Raw genomic sequence first — 23,359 nt, 5'->3', positions numbered from 1 at the left:
GGGGAGAGCCTGTTTAGAAAGGCCTGTAGTGACAGGACGAGGGGAAATGGCTTCAAGCTGGAGGGGAACAGATTTAGATTGGAGATTAGAAGGGGGTTCTTTACTGTGAGGGTAGTGGAGCACTGGAACAGGTTGCCCAGGGAGGTGGTTGAGACCCCTTCCCTGGAGATATTCAAGGTGAGGCTCGACGAGGCCCTGGGCAACCTGGTCTAGTTGGGGGTGTCCCTGCTGACTGTGGGGGGGTCGGACTAGATGACCCTTGGAGGTCCCTTCCGGCCTGGGAAATTCTATGATTCTATAATTTCTTAATTCCAGCACTTTCAGAAGGCAAGAGTGAAGTGATTTTGTCCAGTCCTACGTTACGTTATTGAGTGGCTCACGTTCATTAGGGTTGGCTGCAGCTTTAGGGGTGGTATTGCTGTTTCTGTCGTCAGATATTTACTGCTGCTTGAGAGGACAGAGATTGTAAAACAGTGATAGTGTCTCAGAAGTGGGGTTTTTTTGGAAATTAAATCTGCTATCTGAACTAATAAGCGTGTAATTGTAAAATGAGATTACAAGGCTGTATTAGCCATGGATTTTTAATAGCAGTCTTCATCACAAGAGATAAAGCTGTAGACAGATGCACTGGCAAACCAGTAATAACCAGTCCCAGTACATCAGATGAATGGTCTTGTACACAGAGACCATTGTGTGTGTAGGTTGTGTGTGTCATTACCTAATCAGGGAGTCATTTTGATAACAGGTACTGCAGATCCAGGATTTCACACTCTGAATCTCTTCGGAGAGAACAGAAAAAGAACCATTAGCATTTTTTACATAGCTTTTGACCTACCAGTAATTATTAGAAGTCCATTATCCTGCACTCTTGAATGCAATGTTAATTTTGACTGGTCCCTTTTCTGTGACATAAAACACTGCCCTTGTCAAGTGAGGTATCTGACTTGAAAACACTTGCATTCTTGAGACTGTATGTAGTTACTTTTACAAAACTAGTAGAAGGACAAGAAATAGTCCTGGTTTGGGTGATTCTTTTTTTCATGATAGTTTATAAGTTGGCTGGAATGTTAGAATGAATGCAGAAAGAGGGAACAGGTAACGGACAAGTGATGAAGTTGAAGAAGCTTATAACCTGCAGTTGCTTCTGAGCAGCATGTTTTTGATATGTCTCTGAGGCCACGGTCTCTCCATGTAACTGTAATTCAGTTCATACTCATCACAGTGGTGGACACATCATTTTTGCATCTTTAGGGGATGTTTCTTTGGCTGTTACAGGTATTAGAGATGATTGCGCTTCCTTTTTCTTTAATACGCTTTAAATCTTAGCGTGGACAGTTTTAAAGTCTTCAGAGGTAAGCTTTGCCATCATCTCCCAGGTGTCTGGACGAGATGGAAGAAGCACAGATGTCATCCTCCAGCAAACCACCGGTCCCTGAGTGTCCCATCTGCGGGAAGCAGTTCCAAACCCCACTGAGCCGAATCAGCCACTTGAAACGCTGCGCTGTCGAGATGGATGTTCCTCCTAACCTGCTTCTTCAGGCAGTGCAGTTGCAGGTGTCCACACTTGGTGATGCACCTCTTCAGCCTCCCAGGTAAGCTGGTGAAAAGAAAAGATGCTGGGTACTATTTTGGCCTGAGGCATTGACTTTGTGCTCCTGAATGGTAGAAGTAAGGCAGACTCACTCTGGGTGCACCCCACATCCAAAGAAGGTCAAGTAGAGCCATGACCCAGTACCACAGGAGGAGAATGTGGTAGTTAGTTGGAGAAATCATCTTGTTTTCCTTCAGAAGTGGTCAGGTGGTGGGTGACTTTAAAAGTCAGCAGGAGTGCTCGTGGATGAGAAGCTCGATATGAGCCGGCAGTGCCTGCTGGCAGCCCAGAAAGCCAACCGCATCCTGGGATGCATCAAAAGAAGTGTGGCCAGCAGGGTGAGGGAGGTGATTCTGCCCTTCTACTCTGCTCTCATGAGACTCCACCTGGAGTACTGTGTCCAGCTTTGGAGTCCTCAACGCAGGAAGGGCATGGACCTATTGGAACAAGTCCAGAGGAGGCCACCGAGATGCTGCAAGTGCTGGAGCCCCTCTGCTGTAAGGACAGGCTGAGAGAGTTGGGGGGGTTCAGCCTGGAGAAGAGAAGGCTCCGGGGAGACCTTAGAGCCCTTTCCAGTCCCTGAAGAGCCTACAGGAAAGCTGGGGAGGGACTCTGGATCAGGGAGGGGAGACATAGGAGGAGGGGGAAGGGTTTGAGCCTGAAAGAGGGGAGATGGAGCTGAGCTGTGGGGAAGAACTTGTTTGGTGTGAGGGTGGTGAGAGCCTGGCCCAGGTTGGCCCGAGAAGCTGTGGCTGCCCCATCCCTGGAGGGGTTCAAGGGCAGGTTGGAGGGGGCTTGGAGCAACGTGGTGTGGTGGGAGGTGTCCCTGCCCAGGGCAGGGGGTTGGAACTCAATGATCTTAAAGCTCCCTTCCAACCCAAACCATTCCATGATTCTGTGAAAATGAGGAGTAAATAATCTTACGCTGGTGTGTCAGAAATATTTGTGCTCTGTGAGACAATTGGTCAGTAAAGCTGAATGGTGTGTGTGAGCTTATTAAGCAACCACACAGCACGAGTGTGCGGTCTCTCCTGAGCATCTGCTGTGCCAATGCCTCACCTTTTCGGCTTGTGGCTGTACTGGATATATATGTGCTTTACACCCCGAGCCAAAGAGGAAACAGACGTGATGATTTGAAAGGCAGAGCTGCATCTGCTCTCTTGGATTTGAGCAGAATCTTCAGAGTACAGCGAGTGGTGCCTGACTGAATTTGTAGAAAGGCTCATAAGCCCCTTTGTACTGAGGAAGGACCGTTGCCTGTTCCCCGCAGAAGCAGAAGAGTGTGAGAGATTTTTCTGGCAATCTTGTTTTAGCCCTGCTTCAACTTGTTTTTTCCCCTTAGGTACAAAAAAGCGTTCAAGATGGAGATAGCAGATGTTGACATCAGTGTTGTGGTCTTGTGGTTACCTTTTCAAATTAAAACTTTCTCTAAGTTGCTCTAGATTCCATGGGTGATAAGAAATCCTTCGCTTTCTGCTAGGGCAGAAGGTACTGAATAGTTTTTCATTATCCTGGATATGGGGATCTTTCAGAGCCAGTAGAGCAGCTGGTCTGGAGTGTTCAGTGTTTCTTGTCTCTCATCCAGTCACATTAACTTGGGCTTCCTGCTGCATTCTTGTATTTCAGCAATCAACCGAGCAGGTCAAAGCGAAAAGGCTCCTCCAAAGAGGACTCAAAGAAAACGCAGAAGAGGGCCAAAATGGAGACGAAGGATGAAGATTTGCTGGTTGCTATGGCAATGTCACGCTCTCTGTTGGAGCAAGAAAAGCAGGAACAAGCAAAATCAGTTACAAATGTGAAACCAGTGGCTGCTTTGCCAATCAAATGGAAGCCAGGATCAGGTATGTGTTAAAGTGAGTTAGTGTCAAAGGCTGTGTTACTGGAGGAATAATGTAGCACAGCCTGCTCTGCACTGAAACTTTCCTGTTGGGTACAGGAGGGATGACAGCTCTGTTTCTGCTTTATTTAAGCTGTCAGAGCTTCAAAAATATGCAGTATCCACACACAGTCAAGAAAGGCTGCAAGATGTCCATGGGTTTTAGTGAAATCCCTTAGGAATCTCATGCTTTTTTTTTTTCACCGATTGATTGTTTTGAATCTGTACAATATTCTTAAAACAAGCTGTTGTTTTCTGTAAACTGTGCAAGTGAAAAGAAATAACATAAACAGATTATTGTTATTTCTCCTGCAGTAGATTTTTTTTTTTCTATTCATCCTGCTGCAACCTGGATTAATGCGGCTTTTTTCAACTTTATCTCTCTGTTTCGTTTCTGTAGTGGACATATGTGTGTACGACATGCTGTTGAGCTTCACCATTTCAGTGTGCAGAAAGGTTTAGAAAGGAAGACAACTGCCCGAGGAGAGCATTGAGTGCTGTATAGAGGGAAGAATTCACTTTTTGTGCCACTGCTCAGGTCTCCTCTTGCCAACAAGTGCTGCCAGATGGATTTGGGGTTGGGCACGAGTAAGGCAGAGATAGAAAGACAGAGGATTCCCAAATGAAGCTGTGTGGTTTTTGTGTGAGCTGTAGTTTCATACAATCAGTGACCTGTACACAAGAAAAGGGTTTTGTAGAGGTGTGACTGTTCCCAACAGGCAGCAGAGCAGTGTGAGCAGGGGTCACTCTTTTCTGGAGTTGATTTCTCCCGTGAGGGTGACGTGAGGCTTTGGGCTACCTGTGGAAATCTTAAGACTTGTCTTCGGCTTGTAGCTGCCTTTTGGTCATCCCTGACTGCAACACCCAAAGGAGCTGGTATGTTGAGCTCTTCTGCCCTGGGCTTTCAGTTGTTTGTGTATTTGAGTTCCTCTTCCTTTTCTGTTTAAAGAGAAAAAACGGCGTAAAAAGGGCCCGACTGCAACTCCACCATTACTGCTTCAGGACCCGGAGAAGGCCCGCAAAAGGATCCAAGAGCGAGTAGCTATGCTGCTGGCAGAGGAGGTGGAATTCCCTCCCACCCCTCGGCTTCCCACTAGCAGGATTTTGGAGGATGAATCTGGGAAAGCAACCTGGCTCTTACCATTGTCCAAATCCAGGGAGTGCTTTTTGTGGAATATCAGTGCTCTGACAGGACCGTATGACCTTGAATCATTCTACACTGCTGAATTAATCCCTCCAATTGTGCCTTGGAAGCCTGTGCAGGTGCGATGCTCTGTTCTTGTTCTGATACTTGTGTGCCCTGTTTCACTTGCCCTGTAACCCTTCTGTTCCCTCATTTAATGTTTAAATGAGTGATCCCCTGCCTCCACATACTCATACTCACTGCTCATGCCTTGGTCTCCCCTCATCTTACACAGTTAGGTTTTATGATCTTGAACTTTCATTTCTTCTGTTTGGAAAGGAGACCAAGGCTCACGTTACCATGTTATTCCTTGAGCTTTCAGAAAATATAATTGATGAAAACAGAGAGTACTGAGTAAAGGGACTCCATTGGGGTCATTTTGTCCATAAGTTTGTCCATGTTTACAGCAGCCTGACTCTTGTTTCCCTTCTTGGCACTTTGATTGACTCTAGGACGAGCTTTGCCCTTGTGTTGCACTCAGCAAGGAGCTGGGTGAAGAGTTTAAACTGAAGGCTAATGTTTGTCCAGCACAAAGGAGAAAGTGGGAGCACCTAGAGTTGTAAAAGGCCAGGCTTTCCCTGTGCATCCCACTGCCTCTTGGTGCATATCAGCCTTGATCCAGTTTTCAGCTCCTACTGTTCCATTCTGGTTTTTCCCTAGATCTCCTCCCTCTTTCAGTGCCCTGTATTTTTATAAAATTTCCTACATAATAGACAAAGCTCTTCTAGTCTCTCATCACATCCTTGCTCTCTAAGAAGAAAGATATCACTTCTCTTCCTTCCTTCATTCTTTCCTTGAAGAATTATTTGGTGCTTTTGGTCAAAAACTACTGTGAGTATATTGGTGCTTTATTTAATACTTCTTCCCTAGTCAAAGCCCAGAGTTTTTCACTGGCTTATTGCAGGCGAGGGCTGTATGGAGGGATTCCACTCTATGAAAATTGTTGGCCTTTTGTTCAAGTGAAAAACTGCCAGAGAATTTTAAAAATCAAAAGTAGGAAGGCCTTTAAAACCATGGCAAGAGTGTGTTTTCCCTCTGATTCTTTCCATTCACAGAAATGGCTCTACCATTTTTACTTAGAAATAAACAAACAAAACTAGTTTTATTGGGAAACGGAGACCAAACCTGGAAAATATCAGCTCCAAGGTGAAAGTTTAATTTAGTTACATGTAACTGCCAAAGCATTTCAGAGCTCAGAACAGAAGCACCTGGAGAGCTTCAGCTGTGACTGTTGCCAGGCGCTCCGACTATAATGAAATGTTTAGATGTTGGAGTAGGAGCATTTCCACCATCTTTTCTTCCTGCTTGGCAATTGCCTGCACAGACACGCTCCTGGAGAAACCACCTTTCCTGCATTTTCTGTTGTGTTTTCCTTTTTCTTCTGTTCAGAGCTGTCTTACCTCTGGAGAGCCCTTCATAAAACTGCAGAGTGCTTTTGCTGCAGAAGCCCCTGTACCTGGGGAACGCTCTGTAATCCTTTACTAGATGTTTCAAAAGTATGGAGTAGAGACTGTTCTCTGAGCTCTGCAAATATGTAAAACATAAACCTCATTTATTGGTGTCTTTTTTTTCCCCTCTTTTGCTCAGAATCATAAGCCAGAGAACCTTCTGCCTTCTGATCAGCCAAAAGCATCCCAACAAACTCAGCCTGACCTCAGTTCTCCTGAGCACACTTGCACGCAGGTTGGAGGCCAAACTCCTGATGAATCCAAGTCAGGCCAGGAAGGAGATGGGCAGTTTTTATCTCACAGCCAGAAGGATGTTCAGACCCTGCAGGACCTAGTGGAGTTGGCCAAGGAAGGACTTACCCTCACTCAGTGGAACCTTGATGTTGACCACGTTCAGGCAGTGGAGCAGCCAGGTGAGTTCTGGCAGCCTTGTGAGCCCTGTCCCCAAGTCCCTTCGGCTGCCCAGAGCCAGGCTTAACGCTGTGCTGAGTTAGGAGAGCTGTGACAGCACCCACAGGATGTTGATCCAAGAGGTGATATTGAGGGGCGATATTTTTCTGTAGTAAGTTTTAGATACAGTCAAGCTGATGTTTTTGAAATAGTTCTTAAATCACATATTTTAAAAATCCCCTAAAATATCAAAGTATTTTCTGCCAGGTTTGTTCAACAGCTGGGCCAAAATGCTCATCCCAGCTATTTGGACAGTCTTTCTGTTATGTGCACTGTCTTTTGAGGTCTTGAGGGTGAAGGAGAAGTGCAGGAGGGATGATTTTATGCTGGTACATGGATTACACAAACCTGAAGTTTTATCTGTACCTGTACAGAATTGAAAAAATACAACATCTCCAGCATTCATCTGCATGTGACTGGGGGCATCGCAGCGTTATAGTAGGTTGTGGTGCACAACTGCACATTTCAAGGTCAGTGATATTCCTTAAAATGCCCTGGCTGTTCAGCAGTGGGTGCTGTGTGTCTCCTGTTCACCTGTGAAAGAGAACAAGGCTGCTAAGTTCACCCCTCTCTGCATTTTCACTGGGGTATAATATTCCTCAGTCTCCCTGCTGAACTGCAGCAAATGATTCTTGGGCCTATAAAACTACTCCTGGCTGCTCGGATGAGACCGTGGCATCTCCCATCCTGCTCTGTGTCATAGGTTTTTTTTTCCCCACTGGAGAAAAACTGAGACATGAAAGCAGAGAATCATACTGCACTCCACGATTCCTCCAGCCAGATGATTCTGGTGAATCTGAAGATGTGCTGCTCGTGGCTGAGGGGTACTCAGGTACCCAACAGCCTGTCACCACCCAGAGCCAAACCCTCCAGTAAAGGTGTGAGGGAGAGGCTGAACCTCCAGCTCGGTTAGGCTGGTTATAGCAGCTCTCCTGGGGAGCTGTCGTGGCAAGGGTCCTCTGAGGAGTTCTGACATCGCTCTGTCTCACTAAAAAGTTGTCTGTAATTTGTAATGTGAGTTTTCTTCTTTTAGGAAAAGAGCTGGCTTCCAGTGATACTCCACATACTGGCTTTGTGCCTCCATCCAAACAGAAGAGTCTCCAGACGAGCAGTGTTAAAAAAGTAAGGATAACCCTTTTTTTTTCCACTTTTTTGGGTATTTTAGCACTGTAAAAAAGAAGCTATCGCATTTTTGCAATTCAGAGAAGTATGGAATATTTCCCATTCCTTTCTGTAGAAACAGGGAGGTGCTTAAGGGTCACAGTCACTCAGGAATCATCATGGGCACGGGTGAGATCAGCTCACGTGGTGGTGTTTCACTGATGCCCACGAGCAGGCCTGCAGATTTTTCAGTCCTTACCCTACCTGATGAGAGAGATGATTTAAAATGACAGGTAACATAAGGCAAATTTGTGCATAGTTTATATAAAGAGAATCAGGTTAAACAATTACGTTATAGCACTAGGAGTATTTGGGGGTAGGAATTAGGGATGCGGCCACCCTGCTCGGTGTTAATGCCCAGGATATCCAAGATAAAACTGGCTGCAGCCCAGGAGAGATGGAGCTGCTGGTGCTTCCTCCAGGCTCACACACCAGCTGCTTTGGGTGGTTCTGAACAGAGCTCTTCCTCCTCTGTCACCTTCCTCTCCACACCGTGTCTTACAAGGAATTCTTGCAAGGACTGGCTGACTCGCACTAAATTCCCTCATTTGGCATAAAAGCCTGATAGATGATGTGGAAAGATGTGAGGTCCATGGAAGATGAGCACGTTTTTTGCTGCTAATGTGAGCTTTTAAAAGTTTTAGTATAGAAAATCCTCAGTTATGGGAACACATATCAGAGGATCTAGCTTGAAAATCAGTGTGCCCTCTGTGGTGACTGGGTGAAGAATACAGGGTCGTGAGTCACAGATCACATTTTTATCGAGCCAGTAGTGTTCTGTAGATCACAACTTACCCCAGATGCACCACTGGATGTATAACGCCCCAGGGATATATGATCAGTTTTCTTCAACTGAAGTCCATATAAAAAAAACCCTAATTCATCTCCCTGCCAGGGTCATCTGCCTTATCATGTGAAACTTATTATCTTTAGTTTGATAATAAATAATCATGCCATGAAAGCTAGTAGCTTTCATTTTGTGATGCCTTGAGAACGCACTTTCATATTGTGTTAATAGAATTAAGAGACTTGTAAAAGGAGACCATTCTCTGAGGTGGGAATCTACTACACTCAAACATCCCAGCTACTTGTTACAGAAACTCTAGATATTCTTTGGGGTTATTTAAAAAAAAAATAAAAAAATCCTTAGCAGGAAAAAATGTGTTGTTTTATAAGCTTCTGTGTCTATTAAGCCAATGGCCTTTAGCAATACAAAAACTGTTCTGATACTGTTGTTGAAACTCAGTTGCTACCAGAGAAACCAGTGTGATCGTTTTTTCAGATTTTAGTTTGATTCCATGATAGTTTTCCTGAGCAAATGAAGTGTTGCTGAAGAGCTGGATTTCCAGTGGGAGACATTTGTGCTTTATATGAGCACAGAGAGTGTAGCCGTGTAGAGCAAACACATCCATTGCATTGGTGACACGTCCCTCCACCCATATCTTAAGACTATTTTCACATCTGTGAAGTCCCAGATGTGTGGCCTCCTCAGCAGGAGCGAGTTCTGGTGTGTTCTCCAACAGGAGCACGTGCCCACTTGGTGCTGCCTTCAGACCAGCGCGTTTGCTTTGCACAGAGCATGGTGCAGCCAGGAGGTTTCTAGCCTTATTTAATTTCTCCATTCCTGATTCATAATTTTAGCATCGGCAGGAAAGCTGTTCTGGGCTCGCTGCCTGGAACGTAGCATCAGGAGCCTGTGTTTGCTGGCTTCCTGCGGCACTGTCTTGCAGGTATCCTACCTGCCAAGAATAAGAAAGCAAGAAGCACCAGATTAGTTTCCAGACTGAGCTTCCTGTCTTCCCCTTGGAGATCAGTCCACACCACTGCCACGTCATGCAGAGTCTTCTCCAGCCCACCTATGAAGGCCTGGAAGAAGTGTTCTGCTGTGTGCTGCTGTTGTGGCGCTAATTAGTGTTGGCTGCCCGCAAACACACGCTGGACGGAGTAGAAAGGTTGGGTTTCCACAGTCTGCTGCTAATGTAGAAACCTGCTAATAAAATAAAGAGCTGTGTTGTTCCAGGTGGAACTGCATCTCATGCAGATGTTCACTGGAGTACAATCTTCACAGAATCTTCATGGTTGGAAGGGACCTTTTTGATCATTTGAGTCCAACCATACACAAAAAAACTCCAAACAAACAAAAAACCACATAAAACCAAACACAAAACTAAACACCCAACCCAACAATCTCAGGCACTAGAGCATGCCCTGAAGTGCCACGTCTACACATTTATTAAATACCTTCAGGGTTGGTGACTCCATCACCTCCCTGGGCAGGCCGTTCCAGTGCCTGACCACCCTCTTAGTAAAGTAATTCTTCCCAAATAGAACTTGCAGTTCCTCAACTTTGCAGTAGGTTTGAAGAGCACAAGGTCAATGATTAGCACGTTGACTATAAACTGGTTTCCAGTTATAGTCAAGCAGCCTCTCAACCATGAGCTGAGGGTATTTCACACTTCTCAGAAGCACTGGCCACTGCCAGAGCTGCAACGCTTGCCTAGAGGGATCTGAGCCTTTAGAAGATTGCCTGGGGTGGGTTCTTACTGGGAGAAGCTCCAGAGCAGAATTGGTGTTCATCATCTGGTTTTGGAAGCATACCCCAGGTCGGACCAGTAACCAGTCACAGGTAGCTCAGTCAGCCAGCCCTCCCCGAAATTCCAGCAAGGGTTTCTAGAATGATAATCAAAATTATGTTTCTTTTTTACAATTGAGTGGAATTTTAAGAAGGGCTTTCAGTAACGTGCACATAAATTCCTTTGAACTAGACACCTACATTAGTTTTATTCTATGTGGGCCCCTTATTGCAGAGCTGCTCTTCTCAGCTGTCATTGCCAGATGGTGAACGAGAGAAGAAAGGCTCGTTACCCTACCCCTGAGTCATCCTCTTTCCTCTGATTATAGTGACTTGAGTTCAAGTCCATCAAAGTGGAAATTACAGTTTCCTGAAAGTGTGGTAGAAGGCAGTAGATCAAGAGGCCAACTCTAGGCAGTGGCTAGACCACATCAGGAAACGGTGTGGTGAAGATCTGAGGGTGATAATTTGCTGTAATACAAGGCAGAACAAGTACAGTGGAATACAACAGAACTGCCCTTTCTGCACAATTGCCAGACACTGGAAAAAGAAATGAAAGAAAACAAAGCCAGAAGTGTCTGTTAGATTTTATTTGTCCTATGGAAGCCCTGAAATTGATAATGCTGATGATTATGTTCAGGAGGCAGATGCAGCGTATCCAAATTGGGGGCCACACTACAGCAGTGCTGACAAACTGGGTTGTTCCCTTCTTATTTTCCAGGGAAATGTTTGACAGCTGTAATGTTAACTTCTGCCTTTGTGTCCCTTCTGTGTTCTAGTCCTCTCTCAGGTTGCTGGCTGATGATTTCAGTGCGATGGTCAACAACCCCCACTTAAGTGATGTCCAGTTCCAGGTGGACTCTGGGGAAGTCCTTTATGCCCACATGTTTGTGTTGTACGCGCGGTGTCCACAGGCTGTTCAGGCTGTAAGTACTGCTGAAATGACTTACTTTCCTCTTTCCTTCTTCAGAAAAGCCCAGACTGCCCACACCTGATTAATGTGATAGAATCAGCACAGGGCACTGCTGGGCCCAGCCTCTGGGTCTGCAGTGTTTTTTTTTTTTAGCTTAGGAAACAGGAATCCTGACAAAGTGATGGAAAATGTGGTACTTTATCTGGGATAGCTACAGGGAGGCAAGGATCCTTCCTTGCATTCTACCCGTGAGCAATGGAGAAAGCTTCCCAAGTACTTTTTGCCCTTGAATTTTAGTCCCTGTGCAAGTGCAGAGTGCCTTGTCCATCTGGGTGTGTCCTGCCTGTCACCCAACCTGGGAAGCCTGAGTATGGAGTCAAGAGATTCCGGGAAGTACTTGAAAATAACCTACAGAGAGGTTTTGTCACTCTCAGAGTTTCTTTGGAGGTCGCTGCACTGACCTGTGCTTTTTGCAGAGCTGGTGAAGTAGTTCTTCTGTTCTCAGAAGTGTTTTGGGGTGAATAGTTCCCAGCCCGTTCCTGTGCAGTCTCCTGTCGGGACAGTGAAAGGCACCGAGCCTAAAACTTGAACTCTGCTCTTTCACAGAGCTGCTTCCAGTCCATCCAGCCAGCTCCCTGACAAAGGAGGCTTTCTTTAAAGCTGTCCTTCTGGAAACAGTGGAATTAGTTTTATCCTCATGCGTGTTGGCAGTAGTTTCCACCCAGGGTGACTCAGGCCATTCCTGAGGGGTCTGTGAAAGTTTGGGGAGGGGGAGTTCATGGGTGCCATACAGCAGTCTGATGTGACATTTTTTAAGGGATCTTCCCATGTGCCCACAGATTAAATGACTTAAAAAATGACTGGACTAGCTATGTTCTCTTATTATTTCCCTGCAACTCTGTCTGGCTGCAGCATTCTCATCCACTGTTTTCATGGGCAGGAATCACTTGTGTGAATAGAGCTGTGGGATTGGCCCCGTGCTGTATTTTTAATTCCTGCAGAGGGTTATTTTCTTATAAATCCCCACCTGCAGAGCGGCGTTTCATGTTTATTTTCTGTATAGGTGAGGGAGTGCTCTTCTTTGTTGAAGATTTTGGGTAACAAGGAGAGGGTAATTAACCAGAGATGACTTTGGAGCTTGTGTTTGCTGTCGCATGGTGTCCCCTGACGTTGCAGAGAGTTTCAGATAGCGCAATAGTGATTTGGCTGCAAAGGAAGTAAGACCTTCCTGAACTGCAGATGCATTTTCACCAAAACCTGAGATCAAATTGGACCCACACAGATAACGGTCCGGTTCAGTGGAACAGTACTTTGTAGGGTGTCTCTTTTCCTGTGAGGCACCAGGAGATCTGGAGTTTTGGCTGTGCATGAAGGGTAGGTAAATTCAAAACAGATCAGAGGAAGCTCACTTGTGTAGAGATGTTGATAACTCTGGAAATTGTGCTCTGGGAAGTAATTTGATTCCAAAACTAACTGGAAGACTCTAAGACCATCATTTATATGTGCGACTGAACCAATTTGAGTAGTGAAACTTCATCCAAGCAAACAGCTGTGGGGTCAGGAAGGAAATGGCCTCTTCCACATGAAGCTGTGCGTAACCGGTCCCCTCTGAGGCATCGGGTGCTGGTCCCAGGATGAGACTTTGGCTAATTAAAGGAATAAGGTGATAGGATCAAGAACATTGGTGTTGGCATTCCTTTACCAGCAAATGGACTTTGTTTGCTTTCCTCCTCCCCCAGGTTCACAGCGAAGGGTTCTTGGTGGAGGAAGATGGGAGCGCGCAGACACGTCGTGTGCTGCTGAGTGACGTGACGGGAGAGGCGGTGTGCGCGTTCCTGCGGTACCTCTACGCTGCTGATGCTGACGTCCCTGCAGGGGTGCTGCCCCAGGTGGAGGCTCTGGCTGCCAGGTTTGTAGCATGACCATGTTTTGGATCCTTTCAGCCACACAAACCCCAACCTGACATCCTCCCTTAAAGTTTTAGTGGTTCACAAATTCCATACTCCTCCACTTACACCTTAAATGAAACTTGATCATAAGATCTTCCTACCCTTATCTTTTCCATGAGTGTCTCTTCAGATTGTACCTCTGTGAGATTTTCTACATTCTATGTATTCCTAGCAAACTTATACCCAGAGTTTTGTCTCAGGATCTTTATTGACAGTTGATGTGGACAGTGATGATGAGCGTATCTTCTGTATCTGACTCTCAAAGCGTTGCACTAGCTTGTGTCAGAAGGCTAACATTGTGTCAGCCACGCTCTCCATCGTGATCCTAGGCGTGCACTAAGTAAAGAGCTGGAAATTGGAGAGATACCAAGGGAAAATGGTTGAGTCTTGCCAAAATGTGTGTACAAAGGCACCCTGTCACTCTAAACAGCCATGAAGCTTGCACATGACTGACATTATCCAGCCATTCCAGAGGCTCTTACCAGTGCAAATGGCAAAGGGGTTTTAGTGGAGTCATAGAACTGTTTAGTCTCAAACATAGAAAAGGAAGAATGAGCCTGATGCCTTCATCTGAGTGATACCTGGAAAAGGGAACTTGGAATTTTAGGAGTATACTGGATCTTGTACACCTTAGGAAACCAGCATCCTCATGGAAATTCTCTACAAAGCTCACAAGAGTGATCAGGCAGCCAAATGGTTAAGAAATATCAGAGGAGGAAAATACTAACGTTACTATTATATCCTTGCAGGTTTGGTGTGAGGGAACTGATGGCAAAGTGTGAAAACAACACTGGAGAGAGTCAGGTGTCTTCCGGAGTGGATTCAGAAGATGATCTTATCTCTGTGAGGGATGAAAAAGATTGTGAGGACAGAGCTGAGAACTTCCAAGACCTCTTGAAATCAGTGTGGGAGGGTGAAGATGAGGAAGGAGAACCCATGCTAAGCCCTGAATGCCAGAATGAAGATGACAATGGGGTGGGTGAACAGGAGCTGGAGGAAATCTATGAATTTGCTGCAACGCAGAGGAAGATGGCTCAAGGTCAAACAGAGGCGAGCGAGGGAACAGACTGCAGCATCTGCAGTGATACTGAGGCAGCCCCAGGTGCAAACCAGCAAACTGAGGAGGAAGAGGCAGAGAGATCTGAATCTGCTTCAATAAGCAACAACCTCAAAGATTTGAGGGATGACAATGATGTGGAAAGATCTAAATGTGGCTCATCTGCAGAAGAGAAAATGCAGAATATAAATAGGTGCAGGAGCGTGAATGCTGCACAGGCCACTTCTGTTCTTCACAACAGTGATCCTCAAAAATGGGACGTAGCAGCCCATGGTGCCACCGCTAATGAAGGAGAGGCCGTTAGGAGATGTGAGGGTGTGAAGGATTCAGAGTCATCTCAGGTCTCACATGATGGGGCCGATCACTGCGAAAAACAGTTTCCTGGCTTCAATGGTGAGACTAATCTAAATGACAGTTATGAACACTTGTTTTCTGCAACTCAGGGGGATTACTGTGAGCCTTCCCCAGTGAAAGAGGTTATCAGAGAACCAGGAAAGGCTCCAAGTGAACAAGATGTTGATGTTAATGATTTGCTTCTGTGCAGCAAGTCACAAAAAGACCTCTCTCCACGTAGGAATGGTTTTTACGGGAGTCCTCCTCCCAAGCCTTGTGTGCCCCTTTTTCCTGCTGTTGGCTCTTCACCTGCATCTCCAAAATCAGAGGGAAAGTTTGCCGGAGACCATGTGTCAACACCAAAGCAAAACAAGCAGGAAAAATCATTCCCATCTGATGAAACGCACTTTCAGAAAGCCAACGAGCTGGATACTGCATCAAGAAAGGACAACACAATTTCTCCAGCAGAGCTTCCTGACGTTGATTTAAACAATGTCCCAGTGTTGTCATCACCAGCCATCAGAACTCGGGATGCCACAGCTCGGGGGAACGAGGAGGGTGATGTTATTGTTTTATCTTCTGATGATGAAGTGGAATTAGAAGAAAACAATAAGTCGCCAGAATCAGGCTCTGCTCTGAAGGAGGTGGAAGTCCCTGAGCAACTGAAATGTACAAACATAGAGCAAGATCCTGAGACACCAAAACCTGAACATAACTCATCAGTCACTGAAACAGAGCAGAGATCAAGCCAGGTCTCGTGTGGTGTTACAGATACAGTGCGTATAAGTAATGATGAAAAGATATTCACCAAATCGCCTCTCAGCAGGCAAAAAGGTGCTTGTTTGGAGAGGAAATGGAGTCCAAACCCAAGCCCTCAAGAAAGGCTTGGTCATGAAATGTCTTCAGGTACAGACAGCTCCTGGCTGGTACCAGACACACCGGTTCCAAGCAAAAGCAGGAGTTTCTCAACTCAGACTCTGGTCACCAGCATTAATTTATTAAAGAGTCCAAGATCTAAACTCAGCACAAAGAACTTAGCAGTAGGTAACAGTCACCATGAAATGGCTGAAAATTTAATGAAAGTTCGTGAAACAACCTTGTCAGATGAACATTTGCCTGTGGAGACCTCAGTCAATGGAAGGAGCCCTCCCAGCAGCCCAGCAGCAGGATCATTTTCCAAGAACTCTCCACCAGTTTCTCCAGTGGATCCAGTTCTCTCTCCTGGCCACACTGACATAAAAAGCAAATGTGCCACGATCTCATTTTCATCCAAACCCACGCCTCCGTGCCAGGAGCAGTCACTGGAAGATAAAGCAAATACCAGTGTGATTGAGGTAGAGGACAGTGAGAAGGACATAAGTCTGCCTTCTGTGAGCAGTAGCGTCTTGCTTTGCGACGAGCCCCCGATGCCCTTTGATGACTGCTGGCACGTTGAGTATCTGTCACCGGTCAGGGGTAACGGCCAGGACTCCAGCCAGGTCAGCCATGCGAGGACCAGCAGCACCAAACCAGGCTCTCGGCAGGAGCAGTGGGAGAGCCCAGCCCACGGGCAGGAAATTAGGGGCAGCACCCCTCTGGGAGGAAGTCACGTTGGCAGAAGAGCAACTTTACCCTCTCTTGAAAAGAGTCTTATTGAGGCGTGTTCACCAGTGGGCAGTAGACCAAGTTACCTGAACTCCAAAATCTGGGATGATTGGAATGGAGAAGAGGAGGAAGAAGTATTTCCGGAGGTGCTTCCTCTGTCTCAGAGGTTGTCAGCTGCAGCCGGTGCCTGTGAGACAGATCCTCTGAAGACTCCTGGTGAGAGCTTGTCTTGAGAGTAAATTTATCAGATTAGGTTAAACTGGTTTTGTTTTCAAGTGGTCACCTCACCTATTGTTCACTTGATACATTGAAAGGGTCCCTGCCCATGGGTGAGCTTCACATGTGGTTTCCTGCAAAGCTCTGCTGAGGCACTGCTGTCTTCTGCTGCCTCCTCTTTGCTCTGGGACCTCTGCTTGCCCAGCACGTCCCTGCGTGCTTCCTTCCATCTAAGACCAGGAATTGATCTCATCGTATCTAATGAAACATATTACTAATTATGCCATACTAAGTGATTAGTTTAATGGGTGTTTAGAACATGACGTGTGAGACTGTGCTTCACAGTATCAGTGAGCTGGTATCATTAAATCATTCTTTAACTCAGGACCCCGGGAGCCTGACTTGCTCAGTTTCTGCTGCAAGTCCCTGTTACGAAATTTCCTTCCTGGGAGAAGAACCATTTCACAGAATTCAGTAAACATGTTTTTTTAACTGCCTTGTAAATGTTGCCTGTTCCAACAAAGACCTGAACAGGGTTCATATTCAGACGTGACATATGTCTTGATTTAAGCTATTTTCTGATTTAAAGGCAATAAAAACCAAGTATCCCAGCTTAGGGGGAAAAAAAAAAAACCTGTTGATTGTTCTGTGCAGTATGAAGCTGATTAATAATTAAAAGAGCTTTTAGAAACGTAGTGCTATTTAAACAATTATTATATAATATTAGAATCGCTGCCATTAAGAGAGGAAGGTATCAGCCACTCTAAGTCCTTTTGTACTAATTCTGCTCATGGTAATTGTACTCTACTGCAGAACCTTCCTGTCAGGAGAAGGACAAGCCTCCCAGCACCCCAATGACACCAATGCCAGCTTACTCCCTCATGGAGACCCCCCAGCTGAAGAAGGAGTTGAGGAGGTGAGCGTTACCTTCACGCTTACAGCTCTTTATGAGAAGCATGAAAGAAAGCTCCTGGGCTGAAAGGGAAACCTTGGTGGAGCTCCAGTCAGTGTTTTTTAAGGTCATATCACACTTTTCCAGCTGCCCACTGGAATTCTTAGCCCGAGCCCCTTCCTGAGCTGTGACAGCGGAAGGTGCAGCATTATCTTCACCTAAGCTCCCACCTTTCTCTTTCAGGTTTGGAGTTCGTGCTCTCCCAAAACGCCAGATGGTGTTGAAGCTGAAGGAGATATTCCAGTATACTCACCGGGACGTGGACTCTGACTTTGAGGATGAAATCCCACCTTCCCAGCCTCCCCTGCGGAAGTCCCCGGCCAAACGCCCCAGGCAGTCAAAGGCAGGCCAGGCTGCTGGTGGAAAACGTGCCAATGCCTCCAGGGCTATGGGCAAAAGGAAGCAGGTTGCTACGGCTTCTTCAGCACTCCCTGTGGCTGATGGTGACCTTGTTGGATCCCGTGAAACAGGCTGTGCAGCACCCAAGGAGGGAACTAAAATGTCACATCACTCAGAAGGAGCCAAATCTGTATCTCCAGAGAGATGTTCTCTGGCAGCTGATGGTGAGGAACCGATGCTCTCAGCATCTCAGGAGTCTGCAGGTTCTTCACTGGATGGAAGCGACATCTCTTTCGGTTCACAGAGGTAAGAGAACAAAATACTAAACAAAGCAGTCAGTGGTGCAGGAAAGAGATGAGCTAGGACATGGCAGACAAGGTGAGTGTCCATGTGGCCTACAGTGCTCCTGACACCTCCTTGGGCTTGTCATTTGAAGGTCAACATGCTCTTACAAAAGAAATAGGCTTTGGGCTTTTTTAGTGTAATTCCCAGTGAGCCATTCTCGGGACACAAAAGTTCTTGTGGCTCCACGTGGACAAGACCCACATCTGGCATGCCTGGTCTCTGCAAGTTTGAGCAACAAGGAGCCCTCAGCGCTGGCTGAGAGCCTGCAGCAAGATCAGGGAGAGGAGAGCACAGCATGGTGTGGTGGAGGCTGCTGCAGTATGGTGGCTGTAGGTGCTCTGGGTTGGGAGTGAGGAATGTCAGGCATCTCCAGGGCTGGGTGAGCAGCAGAACATGTGTTATCTGCTGCTTTGCTCATTTTATGGGTGCAGGTATTGGAGAGGCCATGATCCTACAGAGGGTTGATCACAGGGGTTGGCCACCAAGGAATTGGGGAGCTCTGGTCCTGTCCTTGATGGTCTCTTCTTTCTTTGATCTCTGGTCTACTTGATCTTGCTTTTAGTTCTTTTATGAAGGGATTTGAAGCCTGTGCATCCGAGGAGGAGGAGGAAGAGGAGGAGCAGCTTCCAGCATCTCAGGCAGCAGCTCGGGAGGAAGATAAGCTGGAGGCAGTAAGGTGCTACATCCGTTCAAACACAGCCCTGTACCGCAGGATTCTCTTTTATGAGCCAATTGAGCTGGCTGATCTGCACGCGGAGCTGAAACAGAACGGCATTAAAATTTCCAAGGCAAAGCTGCTGGATTTTTTAGATGCTCACTGTATCACGTTTACCACAGCCAGAGCCCGGAAAGAGAAGGAACAGAATAGAAAAGGGAACAAAAAACGGAGGAGACGATACTGAATGGAGCCCACTCCTCCTCCCTCCTGAAAATGTTGTGCATGGAGGCCTTCGGAGAAGCTGGAAGCCCCGTTCCAGGCTGGTGCTAGCAGCGGTGCTCTGATCCGTGGGTGCACTGCTCCTCCCTGTGGCCTGCCCTCAGATGACACGCTGGAGAACGGCCCTAATTGCACATTCCTCCAGTGCCTTCAGCACATAGGTCATCTGGAGCCTCTTATCTTCCCCCCGATTTTCTTTCCCGTGCCTTTTCTTTCCTTTCTGTTTTTCTAAGAGGTTTTAAGTCCCCGACTTGGTGGTGCTTCTAAAGACAGGTGCTTCCCCCAGTGACACTTCCAAGACTTTTCCCTTCGCCTTGGGCTGTAAAATGCTTCACCCTTCAAATTCCATTCACTAGAATAACTTGCCTGCAAGAAATTGGTCCCCTTTCCCCTGTGTAAAGCTCTGTTTAGAGCCCAGGGACTTCTGTCTTCTTTTCTTCAGCGTGTGATTGCCCCACTGATTGTTAAGGCAGGGATCCTTGTGGAAATACAATGCCTTTCTTCTGTCCTCGGTTCAGTTTGTAATTTCTGGTAAAACTCCTCAATCTGCGTTTCTTAAATGGCTGCAAAACAGCAGAGGTGTTTTTCTGGTCTCTTTGTGATGGCTCCCAAAAGTGCCCTCTTGACACCAGGTGTCACCTGACAGCCCTTTAGGTTCGAACATTCGGTTCTGTGTGTTCATTTCCGTGCTGGATCTGTGTTAAACACAGCGTCTGCTCCCTTTTCCAAGCACCATTCTACCTTGTCAGCGTCGCTGGAGTCGTCCTCAGCGAGATGTTTTTGAGAAGACAGTATTACAGTCCCCACCGGATCTCTTCAGCACTTCTTACAACCTCATCTAAACCCACTTCTCTGACCAGTCTCATTTCCAAACTGGACTGATCTTGGGTTGCAAACTGTCTGGGACTCTTGGGGAAGTCTCGGACCCTAAATTGTCATCTTTTATATATTTACTTTCTCAACATCTTCTGACTTATGTCTGTTCTGGCAGTTCTGAGTCTGCAAAGAGTCTCACTCAACAAAATGGACATCACTCAAAAAAAGAAGCCAGATTTCTAAACGTATTTATATATTTGGAACTTATAAAAAAAATCTATTTTTTATAAAGTATATCCTTGGTTTTATTTGATTTCTGTTATACACAATAAACAGTTTGTAAGACAATGATAAAATAGAAATAATGTCTTATGACAGACTTGGGGGGGGTTCTAAGTGGCAACGTTGGGTCTAGTGGAGAGCAGTGGAGTCCACAGACTGCACCTGGACTGGAGGAAGAGGAGTTGTCACAGGCACCCAGCAGCAAGGAGAGGTGGAGTGGGAGTGATCACCCAGCAGCGGCTGAATTGGCTACTTGGAGAGAGACAAGCTGGCCAAAGGTAAGGGAGACCTGGGGGGAATGGTCCAGTGGGATCCTGGTGAAGGGAAAATGGGAGACCACTTATGATCCTCCTCTTCTCTGTCAGGTGTCTGGTGATGTGTTTAATGGTGGGGGGACCTCCTAGCAAAGCCTTTCACCACATCTGGTGAATTTTCAGGAATTTGGGATGTTTTTCTCCCTTTGGCAGTCACATCACTTTTCCTTCCCTCTCCTCCTTGTGCAAGAGCTGCCAGGAGATGACTTTGTAACGTGAAAAGGACAAGGTTTGCCTTAAGTGGCGTTCTAGGAAATGTTGTTTCCCTCAATGTACCCTGTATTTCTCAAGTACACACTTCATACTCTGAAAAAGCTTCCGTCCTACTCACCAGGCTTAATATGGGAAAAAAAATAAGATCCTTTCCCAGCTTCTTTGCTCTCTTTTTAGGCAAGACGTGTATTTACAACCACAGATTTTGCAATTAATTTTTTATTGCATCTTAACCTTCAATGAACACAGCGGCACAGTGCAGCAGATATAAATTACAATCGTTCTAATAGCATTGTGTTAGAAAAATGTGTTCAGCATGTTATGAAAAAAGCCTGAATTATAGTCAGTGAAATGTCTCCAACCTCTTGGTTTTGTCACCTTTAAACCTTGCAATGGGGCAGTCTTTGCCTAATGTGGAAAGATGACTTTAAATATCACATCTGCGCCGCCGGGGTTCGGAGCTGACCGCTCTGCCTCCTTGTTGCTGAGGCTGACCAAGTGTCTCCCTTTGTAATTCTAAAACTTTTCTCAGATGATGAGAAAAGGATTTAAAAATCTTTTACAGCCTTCAAGAGCGCAAGGGCAGATCTGACATACACTGCAAATTAACCAAAAGCAATTATTCATTTCCCTGCTTCATTTATCTGTAAGCAAAGCCTGCGTCCCCGAGCGAACGCTGGCGTTGCCATCTGCCAGCGGTAACGGGTTGCCAAACAGTCGGATTTGTATCTATTTCTGTGTTTTCTTACCTTCCTAATGCAGGCTCATTTGTCTTGGAAAATACATTGTCATCATTTTTTATTTCCAACTGTGTAGTAACAGCTCTCAAAAATATTTCGCTACTTCTCTTTGTTTTAACACTTCCAAGGCCACAGGAAAAAAAATACCTTTTCAACTAAGGTATTATTTTTAAGTTAAAGAAAGGAGACACATTACTGGCGTTGCACAAAGCTTCTGCCTCACCGAGATGCACTTTGTGAGCTCTGAAAACCACTGTTTCTAAATTCCCTGTGACAATCAAATGGTCTGTGGGATTGATGGTGGCTACTCCTTTGCAGCTACACCATGTCAGTTTGGGTATGGAAAAAAAATATTTGAAAAAAAATAGCTTTTTCAGAATGAATTGGTTTATTCTGAAAAGCTCTGCTGCAGATGTTTGTATAATAATCTTGCATGTGGAAGAGAGCTGTTTTCTCAGGCACAGTTCTGTGTGTCTGCTTATGCCACCCTGCCTTAGTGATTTCCCTGGGTGGGTGGGATCCATCACCGTGGTCTCTGCCACAGCCAAGACCCATGGGGGGGCCAGTTTCACGTGCAGAGTGGCAACTGCTGGGCCAGCACAGCCCAGGTATTGTGCTTGCAGTGCCAGCGTTCCGATACGGAAAGGCTAAACCGGAGAGCAATCCTTCCTGCAGTTCTTCAAGGGGTCTGGAGCTGTTCTGCAAGTCCATTTCTAACGTCCTTGTTTGCTTTTCAGATCATTCCAGCATAACATTTCTTTTGGAGGCATTGTGTATAAGCTGCTCGTCGTTTAGTGACACAAGAAGTGCCTGGGAGAGGTGACGCGGTCTTCAGCAAAGGTCCCCCAGAACATAGTTTCAGAGGTACCTGCAGCACTTCTCTGCCAAGTTCCTTGCCACTCCAGCTTCTCTGCTGTCCAGGCAGACATCTTGTAAGCTTGGATTACCAAGGAATGAGTTCTCATTAAGGATTTAAGTGATTGCTAAGGGTTTAAGCTTGTGCCAGAACTCAGCACAAGCCCACTCCCCCTTCAACACTGAAGGGCACATCTCCACTCTTGGGACTGAGTACCCAGCAGGTCCTCATCTCTTGGAAGGAGGGTGCTCAGCCACATACGAATTCACAGACACGTTGGTGTCCTCTGGATGCTTGCTTTTCCTCAGAAAGCTCTATCATGTCTTGTTCATTGAGCTCCTGTGAGGACAGGCCAGTGGGTGTTTGCTGTTGGCCTGATGAGGATGATCCTGCCCAGCCTTGTCCTCCACAGGGAGGACAAGAGAGAAACCCTTCCCCTGTGAGGAGATTCTCTGGCAACCATGGTGTCACCTGGCACCAGAGGCCATGTACTGTGTCCAGTTTTGAACCCCTCGCTACAGAAAGGACATTGAGAGGCTGGAGTGTGTCCAGAGAAGGGCAACGGAGCTGGTGAGGGGTCTGGAGCACAAATCTTGTGAGGAGTGTGAGGGAGCTGGGGGTGTTCAGCCTGGAGAAGAGGAGGCTGAGGGGAGACCTTCTCGCTCTCTCCAACTCCCTGAAAGGAGGGTGTAGCCAGGGGGGGTTGGTCTCTTCTCCCAAGGAACAGGCCATGGGACAAGAGGAAACAGCCGCAAGTTGCACCAGGGGAGGTTCAGATTGGAGATTAGGAACAATTTTGACACTGAAAGGGTTGTGAAGCCTTGGAAGAGGCTACCCAGGGCAGTGGTGGAGTGACCATCCCTGGAGGGATTTAACAGCCTGCACACGTGGTGATGAGAAACGTGGGTCCGTGGTGGGTTTGGCAGTGTTGGGTTGATGGTTGGACTGGATGATCTTGAAGGTCCCTTTCAACCCAGATGACTCTGTGAGTGTGGGGAGAGCGTGGGTGTGCGCTGGGGGCGGCCCCGGCCATGGCGGAAAGCCCCTGTGAGGGGAGAGAAGGTCCCTCCCTGAGGGGCCCGGTGTGTCCGGCGGGCCGCCGCCGAGTCCCGCCGTGGGCCAGGCCCGGCGCCAGCCCAACCCCCGGCTCCGCCGCCATTTTCGGGTTCCCTCAGCGGCGAAGGCGCCGCCCGCCATTGGCCGCCGCCATCACGTGACAGCGGCCCCGTCGC

The 23,359-nt window shown here is 46.7% G+C and overlaps 1 protein-coding gene across 1 annotated transcript in view; it reads left to right on the top strand.

The window, feature by feature from the left end:
* Positions 1–19,153, top strand: part of SLX4 (SLX4 structure-specific endonuclease subunit) — a 40,669-nt gene extending 21,516 nt beyond the window's left edge. The window contains exons 7-17 of the mRNA XM_014936678.1: positions 1,377–1,592; positions 3,218–3,432; positions 4,417–4,730; positions 6,238–6,511; positions 7,582–7,670; positions 11,061–11,207; positions 12,934–13,103; positions 13,893–16,333; positions 17,147–17,249; positions 17,469–17,930; positions 18,532–19,153. Of these exons, the coding sequence (XP_014792164.1) occupies positions 1,377–1,592; positions 3,218–3,432; positions 4,417–4,730; positions 6,238–6,511; positions 7,582–7,670; positions 11,061–11,207; positions 12,934–13,103; positions 13,893–16,333; positions 17,147–17,249; positions 17,469–17,930; positions 18,532–18,871 (4,771 nt within the window). The 3' untranslated portion in view covers positions 18,872–19,153. The remainder of the gene's footprint in view (positions 1–1,376; positions 1,593–3,217; positions 3,433–4,416; positions 4,731–6,237; positions 6,512–7,581; positions 7,671–11,060; positions 11,208–12,933; positions 13,104–13,892; positions 16,334–17,146; positions 17,250–17,468; positions 17,931–18,531) is intronic.
* The last annotated feature ends 4,206 nt before the right edge of the window (positions 19,154–23,359 follow it).

The sequence above is a fragment of the Calidris pugnax genome, unplaced genomic scaffold (assembly GCF_001431845.1).
Source record: "Calidris pugnax isolate Ruff unplaced genomic scaffold, ASM143184v1 scaffold17, whole genome shotgun sequence".
Lineage (NCBI taxonomy): Eukaryota > Metazoa > Chordata > Aves > Charadriiformes > Scolopacidae > Calidris > Calidris pugnax.
The sequence above is the reverse complement of the archived record's forward strand: the minus strand, read 5'-3'. Positions and strand labels throughout refer to the sequence as shown.